Source organism: Lycium barbarum, chromosome 4 (assembly GCF_019175385.1).
Source record: "Lycium barbarum isolate Lr01 chromosome 4, ASM1917538v2, whole genome shotgun sequence".
Classification (NCBI taxonomy): Eukaryota; Viridiplantae; Streptophyta; class Magnoliopsida; order Solanales; family Solanaceae; genus Lycium; species Lycium barbarum.
In genome coordinates this window covers 148,372,078-148,380,861 of record NC_083340.1, presented here as the reverse complement: position 1 = coordinate 148,380,861, position 8,784 = coordinate 148,372,078, and the positions used below count along the sequence as shown (strand labels likewise).

The following is an 8,784-nucleotide window of genomic DNA, read 5'->3' as shown; positions in this document are numbered from 1 at the left end:
GTGAAGATATAAGAAGCCACAAACCACACAAGTTTTAACCAATAAAGATTGACTGTTTATTGACCATTTCAACTATAAATTTGTATATCATCAATCAGACAACAAAAACAGATGATAGCATAACAAGCAAACAAATCAAGACTCATTTAACTAGTCAGAAAAGTCAAAAAAAGATAGAAAAACACAGGAAGAATCCCTGTAAATTTGTATATAAGCAAAAAAGAGACAAACCCCATAAATTTAATCAATAAATATTAACACTTTACTGACCATATATAAGCAATTCAGACAACAAAAACAGATGATAGCATAACAACCAAACAAAGAAAACCTAATTATTTTTGCTATTTAAGTGAAGATATATAAAAGGCACAAACCCCATTTTAACCAATAAAGATTGACTTTTTATTGACCATTTCATCTGTAAATTTGTATATAAGCAACTTCAGACAACAAAAACAGATGGTTGCATAACAAGCAAACTAATCAAGACTCATTTAAGTAAAAAAAAAAAAAAAAAAAACCAATATTGCTAATTTGAAGAATAATCTCTGCAAAGTGGAGATATATATGTAGAGGGCACAAACCCCATAAATTTAACAAATAAAGATTGACTTTTTATTGACCATTTCAGCTGTAAATTTGTATATAGGCAACAAAAACATACTATAACATAAAAAGCAAGCTAATCAAGACTCAAAAAAGAGGGAAAAAAAAAAACAGAAAACTTACTTATATTGCTAATTAAATGAATTTCTTTACAAATTAAAGATATATAGAAGCCACAAACCCCATTTTAACCAATAAAGATTGAATTTTTATTGACCCCCTCAGCTGTAAATTTGTATATAAGCAATTTCAGACAACACAAACAAATGATAGCATAACAGCCAAACTAATCAAGACTCAAACAAAACAACACACACACACACAAAAAAAAAAAAAAAAAAAAAGAGAGAAAAAAAGAAACAGAAAACTTAATTATTTAAATCAAAAGAGAAAACCCCATTAAGTTTAACCAATAAAGATTGACCCTTTTTTACCACTTCAGTTCTAAATTTGTATAAAGATTGACTCTTTATTGATAACTTCAGTTGCAAACTAATCAAGACTCCAAATAAAAAAATAAAAAAACTTAATTATATTGCTAATTCAATAAATTTCTTTACAAAGTGAAGATATATAGAAGGCACAAACCCCATTTTAACCAATAAAAATTGACTTTTTATTGACCCCCTCAGCTGTAAATTTGTATATAAGCAATTTCAGACAACAAAAACAGAAAATAGCATAACAAACAAACTAATCAAGACTCATTTAAGTCCAAAAAAAAAAAAAAGAAACAGAAAACTTAATTATTTAGCTAATTTATTGAGTTTCTTTACAAATTAAAGATACACATAAGAAGACTAGATCAAGAAAAAGTACTTACAGTTGAATTCTTTAAGGTTAATCCATCAACTAAGGTGCAAAAGAACAGAGAAAAATGGAAGAAAAAAGTTAAGGGGGTGGGGGGTGGGGTGGGGGGGGGCTGTGTGAAAGCAAAGATAAAGTCAAAAAAATAATTGTGAAGATATAAATATGAAATGTAAAGCACTAAAATGAGAAGTCAAAAGTGAGGAACAGAAGAGCATAGGTTAATGTAATAAAATAGACCACCAGGCACCAAGTTCAGACAAGAAATGCAGCTTCCCACCTACCCCACCCCCCAACCAAAAAAGACCCCACTTTTTCCTAAGTTTTTTTTTTTTTTTTCACTTTTCACTTTTTTGTTCTTTCAATAACATAGTTTTATGTTTATTTTATTAAAATTAACTTTTGATTTTGCTCTTAATAATACTATTTCAATCTCTTTTTTACTTGTTCGTATTTGACTTGACACACCTGTAAGAAGTAATAATTGAAATGAAAATTTTACTATATCACCCCTAGTTATTATAAATCAAATATATTTTAAAAGTTTTGCAGTCACCGATAGTTTCTTGAAGTTTTCAATCTAATAAGAATAAAATAGGTATGAAATGATAAATTATCTTTTAATTTTTTAAACTAAACAAGTAAAAATGGACGGAGAAAGTATGTTCTTGTTGCCACGAAATGTCATAGGAGTACTTTTTTTGTCGCAATTTATGTGACAAAATATTTAATTGATACAAAATTTAGGGGAAAAAAAGATTAAAAGGGAATAAAGGGAATAGCATATTAACGCTACAAATTCCAAGAATACTTTGCTCTTAAACTTTTTTTAAAAAAAATAAAAAATTGTGCCTAATCAAATATTTCTCTTATATAACTTTCTCCATTTTAGTTGTCATGATTACTAAAAATAATTGATTCAAAAATATTTTTTATTTTAGAAAATTAAGATAGAATTAGTGATAATTTTTTCACCTTTATTTTTACTTTAATAAATGTGAAGAGAGATTAAAATGCTGAAAAATAATAATATAAATTTAGATCAAATAATAAATAAAGATATTTAATAAAATGATTTTTTTAATTAAATATTATTTAGAGAGCGTGTAAATGGAAACATGATAAGGAACATGGACAGTAGGGAGTAAATATGAAGTGAAGAGAGTATTCAATTATTAGTATAAATTTTGGGTAAATTGAATATTACAAATATCTTCATACTACTTAGACATGCACACTTATATTATTTTTATCAATGAGATTTCAAAACTTAATTGAAAATTGATTTCACAAAATTTCGAAAATTAATTTATCCAGCTCAAACCGTGCTACCACATATTTTTTTTTTCTTTTGGTATAAACATTTCGAATCTTATAAATGTTTTTAATGATTAAAAGTTATACGCATTTTTAATATTCTTTGCCTTTTTCGTATAAATTTTTCTCATCTTATAATTTGTTTTTGAATGATTAAATGTTAGCAACAATTTCATTCTCACATTGACCAATCACTTTCTCCTTACATCGTCGTCTGTGAGCAGAGACTTAGTCACATGGGTTGACTAGAAAAAGTGGTCACTTAATTCTTTTCTTTAATATAATATAGGAAGTTAGTTTTACTCATTCAAGCCTCGTCGGGTATGGAATCGTTTTTGTTAGGGAGTGTTTTATCTTTAATGAATAATTTTTACGAATTCGAATTTAATTGGGTCCAATATAAGTATCAGACACTCACCTACGCTTTGGGAGCCGAGTCGAGCCCTGCTGGAACTTAGGTTAACACTTGTATAATAGCCGGTCATCGATTGGAAGCGAATAAAATGGTGATGAACTTTGATTGGCTTATACCTTCGACTATATAAAACATAAAGAAGAAATGGACGTGACGGAAAAAAAAGATTGTCTGAAGATAATGAATGACACAATAAATGAACAAATTAAAATTAAAGGAATCTATCATTTTCAGTCTTGAGATGACAAGGTCCATCACTCGACGGACTGAAGAAAAGGAATTTGGAAGCACTTCAAATCCGATTTTCAAGTCCAGAAGATGTCTAATTAGCCTGGAACTTATAAAATGATTGTGTAATTAGTGAGATTTTCAATAAATTTATACCAAAATTTTCTTTTATGCGTCTACTGATATGCTGAAATAGGATCATCCCTCGTCATTTTGAACTTGCATTAATATCCTTTAATTTTAGATGTATACCTCACATACATGTTTAATAATAATAATAATACATATGTAATTTTAAAATATTTTTACTAATTGACATGGAATGCAAGTGCGGCATGAGATGTGCACGCGGCGCACGAGATACACGTGTAATGCACGTAGAAGCTAGTTATAAGTGCAATAGGAAAAATAATACTCTACTAGCTCTAGTGAAAATAATATTATAAATGCAATTAAAAGACTATCAAAAGCGAACTCAAAATTAAATGTTAATAGTACTAAGGTGAGTAATCTGCTATAGTTGATTAAATTACATTTTCTACTACGTATAACTTAAATTCGGTCTATATTAAGTTAGCATACTTAAATTCGGTCTATATTAAGTTAGCATACTATCTCAAACAAATAATTTTCCAAGTTAGATGTTCTAAGTTCTCTCTTTTTATTATTTTAACTCAAGTACTTGAACAAAGTAACTATAGTGATGGAGGATGAAGTTGACACTGACGGTGCTTGTTCAAAGAACTGGAGACTATGCAATATCCAACAAATTGAAGAAGTAAAATGCCTTCTAAAAATAATTTCAGTTTAGACATTTGGGATTATTTGTCTCACAACTATGGCACAACAGAACACATTTACAATGTTACAAGCTTTAAAAATGAACCGTCACCTCGGCCCTATTAAATTCCAGCCGATTCTCTCTCTGTTATATAAATGATCATCGTAGGAATATGACTATCATCTATGTCAATCTCATTGAGACATCCATCAGGAAAATTACGAAAATCAAAGGTGGGATCACATTGTTACAAAGAATTGGAATTGACATGTTTTTTCTAATTTTGTCCATGGTTAATTGTAGCCGAGCTAATTGAGAAAGTGAGAAGGAATTTGGCTATAATGTACAATAGTCTTGATGGAATTGCACCTGTTACAATTATGTGGTTAGCTCTGCAACTAATACTTATGGGATTTGCTAAGGCTTTTAACATTATTGGTCAAATTGAGTTTTACGATAAGGAGTTTCCTCAAAATATGAACAATGTGGCTAATTCTTTGTTTTCTTGCATGGTGATTGGTGCAAGTTATTTAAACAGTTTATTAGAGCACATTTTGCATATAATTATTTGGGGTGGGGGGGGGGGGGATGGACATCCAGATTGATTAACAAAGGATACTAATCAGGGTAGAGTTGTACTACTATCTTATTGCATGATTAAGAGTGTTGAATTTATTCTATTTTATATACGTTGCTCATCGATATCAGTACAAGACTAGATTAGTAGTTGATGATGTAATTAAGCTTTATTTTTTGTTTTTCATGAACTTCGTGACATGAAGTATTAAGCAACTTGTGCTCAAAGTTGCATATTAGTGCATCTAGCTAGCTAGTTGTTTAGTATATTGTACTTAGTTGATTACGGGATATGCCTAAGTTAAGGTTTAGACTTAGATAAGAGATGATGGATGTGTACAAATACGAGAAAATTTGATCTACTTAATGAAAAGTGTTTTTGTTTTGTTTATTTTCACCAACATAGGTTGTGATGGGATGGTTAAGTCTCTTCACCCTTAACGAGAGTTCTCGGGTTTGAATCTGGAGAATGGTGTTGGGAACGCTGCCCCCAAAATGGTCCCTACAATGCACAATCCTGATTTAGTCAGGCTCCAATGCAAATACCGAACCGGATGAGAAAAAAAAAAGTATTATTGATTTTCTTTTTCTATTCTCTCCTTTTTGTGATGGAGTGGCAGTAGACTAGTTAGAGCAATATGAATATATTTGGTCGAGTCCTATCTGGTTTATCCATTTTCATAGATTTCTTGCGATTCTTCAACTTGAAAGTACTTTTCACTCAATTTTACACTACGGTACGGGGAATGCAACATATTAAATCCACGCGCTAAGGATAAGAAAGAGGAAAAAAAAAAAACTTTTTACCTCCCCCAACATTTGTTTATTGAAAAAAAAAGAAAAAAAAGGAGCAATATAGTACAAAAATATAAGGATTTAACTATTTAACTCATAATAAATACACACTCACAATTTAATTGATATTTTTTACATTATCAGTATTCATTCTTAATTTGATGCTGTAAAAATTAAAATTATACAAGTGATCAACTATAGTTAAATATAAAAGATTATAGTGTCTACAATGCTAAACACAGCCAAAAGTATTTAGCTAATTAGATTAAGTTGTTACAGTTTAAAGTAAATCTCATCTTTATCATTATTAAATTAGATCACATCTTTATCATTATTAAATTAGATCACATCTTTATCATTATCGTTTGTTTGATGTTATCTTTATGTTTAATTATCTTTACCTCGTAGTAAGAGTTAAAGTCTTTCTTTGTTTTAGGATTCTTTCCCCGGTAAAAGGATTTCACCCACTTAATGTTTTTCATAGTGATTTATTTGTAATTACATTAATTACAAGTAAAACTTGACAACAAGACTGATAACGTCTCCAATATGCCAAAGATGACAAAAAAAAAAAAAAAAAAAAAAAAAAAACAACAAAGTAATGCTAGTCTCCAATATTATGATAAGATTGAACAAAAACCTAATGTCTCCAATAATATGGCAACAACAAACAAAACCACAAAAGAAATACTACTGATAGTAAGCAAAGAATTTGCAGAAATGAGTCATTAAAAAAACCCTAAAATGTAAAACTAAGACTAATTAATTAACCTATGCAACAACAAAACTTGCCAACATAACAATATAATGAAACCTCTGGAGACAAGACATACTCAAGTTTTTCTTGTTTTAGGATTCTAACTTGTGCAAGAATTCTACCTACCGTTTTTACTAGGTTACACGTCAATACATAGCATAAAGATTTACTTATAATTAACTTATCAGTAATCTAATTGTTTAAATATATTTTTCATTATCAGCGTTAAAATGTTGGAAATAAGAAACAGGATTGCACAAAAAGGTAATGTCTCCAATAATATGCCAAAGATAACCAAAAACCACAAAAGAAATACTACTAATAATAAAGAACTACCAACATAATTTTCAAAAACAAGTCATGTTTAAAAAAAAAAAAAACTAAAATTTAAAACTAAGACTAAACTAATGCAAGAACAACAAAAGTTGCAAACATAACAATGAACCCTCCAATGATCCCAAACTTCATGCCATCACATCCACTTGCGGTAGCCGGTGCCGGAGGGAGGAATTCCACCAGAGAATCCACCGGAGCCGACGCCGGAGAATGATCCTTTGGTAAACTATGTTGAGGTGACAAAACTTTAACTTCAAGTTTTTGGCCATTTTCACAATGGCCATTTGCTCCACTAATGAAGAAAAATGGGCCTGAATTGTCAAGCAAAATCTTGGTTTCACCATCTTGATATGATTTTATGGGTTGGGCCTTGTTGCAATTGTTGTAGTCCTCTTCATTCACTTGTAGTACTGAGTCTGAGTTTGGATCATATGTCAAAACTGTAAAAATATGAGGAAAACAACAAGATAATTAGAGGAAAAATTATGGCCAAATACCATTCATTCATCTAGTTTACAAAATATGTACATAGTGCATAGGTAATGCATACTTTATACTACGTATACTATACATACATATACATATAATATACATGCTTACACACAATATATACCGCCGAAGTGTATAGGTAGCGTATACTTCGACCATGTTGGTAAACTAGTTGGCCAAAGGATGCATTTACATAAGTTTCCCATAATTAGAAGGGTAAAGAGAAATATTTTGAATTTATCTAATAAAATAGGACTTGGAGCAAAGAGTAAATTATCTTTGTGTGAGCTACAAGTCATAGATTCGAGCCGTGAAACCAGTCAGTAATATTTGGGTATGCGTAGATGGTCTACGTTAAAAAGATAGGCCCATTACTCAAAGAAAATGATTTCAGTTACATATGCGAGTAACATTTCTGCTATCACAAGTTAAACTATATTTTTATAAAAGCAAGATCACAACTCATGAATCGAAGCTCTAAAATATTACAGCAGCATGTATCAAACAACAAGAAAAAAATAATCGTAATAGAACTATTGAAAAAAAAAAAAAAAAGAGAGACCAAAACACAAAGAAAATAAACCACCAACTTACTAGCATGAACATATATATGCATGCAATGCAAGTTTTATACTAATTTTGGAGAACAAGGGATCTCCCAACATTAAATTTTAAGAAAATAACTGCGATAACATCACTAAAAAAAAATAGGAGTTAGTGACATTTGACAAACTACTTTTGTCGCTAAACAACAAAAATCCATAAAATTATAAAAACATCAAGTTAGCTACGGCAGTTTAGCGACAAACAATAATTACCTATATAATCTCCAATCTGAAAACGAGTTTTCTCAGCCCACTTATTAAATTCATCAGGTGAAGAAGGTATCTTCCAAGAATTTGCTTTTCCATCAACATCAAACTCTCTTGCTTCACCAAAACAACTTATGAATAAAGTAATCACTAGACAAGCCAATAAAGAATAATCACAAATTTTCATGGCAACAACTCTTTTTCTCATTTTCAAGAAAATGCAGATTCTTTTAAGAGAAAATTATAAGTAATGATTAGCAAAGAAGGAAATATATATATATAAGTTGATTAGATAATCGTAGGGTTTTGGGTTTTGGCAATTTTATCGCTATAATATAGTACAAGCTTTTGGTTTTGTTGAGGAGTCTAGGTTCGGAGTGATTGAGGCTGTGAAAAGTTGACACGTGGGGATCATGATAAGCCAAAAGGGAGGTTTGGAAAATTTGAATTATGATATTTAAGTGGATTTTATTTGACATTTATTTTCCATAATAATTAGCATAATGAGCCGTTTCATTTCATGAGTCTGAGCATGAAGTACAAAAAATCCTAACTTGGCTGTATTATAACTACATTACAACATTAAAGGACAACCCGGTGCACTAAATTTTTGCTATGCGCGGAATTAGGAGAACATTATTAAAAATATTTCTGTAAATAAAAGTATAAGTTTTGATTCTAGCATTATCAAGAATACTTAGAATACAAACATATTTTTCTATTACTATAAATTTTATTGTTATCGGTATTTACATGAGAAGCTCGAGCGGTAGAGTAAATCGCAAGGGACTTAAACAGGGCGAATTTAGGCATAAAAAATGAGTCACATGAACACATGGTCACCCGACTAAACTCGGTATAT

The 8,784-nt window shown here is 30.0% G+C and overlaps 1 protein-coding gene across 1 annotated transcript; it reads right to left on the bottom strand.

Moving 5' to 3' along the window:
* Window positions 1–5,793: 5,793 nt before the first annotated feature.
* On the bottom strand, window positions 5,794–8,218 carry LOC132638828 (early nodulin-like protein 14). Its single transcript, XM_060355587.1, has 2 exons — window positions 7,929–8,218; window positions 5,794–7,061 (listed from the first exon to the last, which is right to left on the bottom strand). The coding sequence occupies exons 1-2, from the start codon at window positions 8,128–8,130 to the stop codon at window positions 6,685–6,687; spliced, it is 579 nt and encodes a 192-aa protein (XP_060211570.1). The 5' UTR covers window positions 8,131–8,218; the 3' UTR covers window positions 5,794–6,684.
* Between the last annotated feature and the right edge of the window lie 566 nt (window positions 8,219–8,784).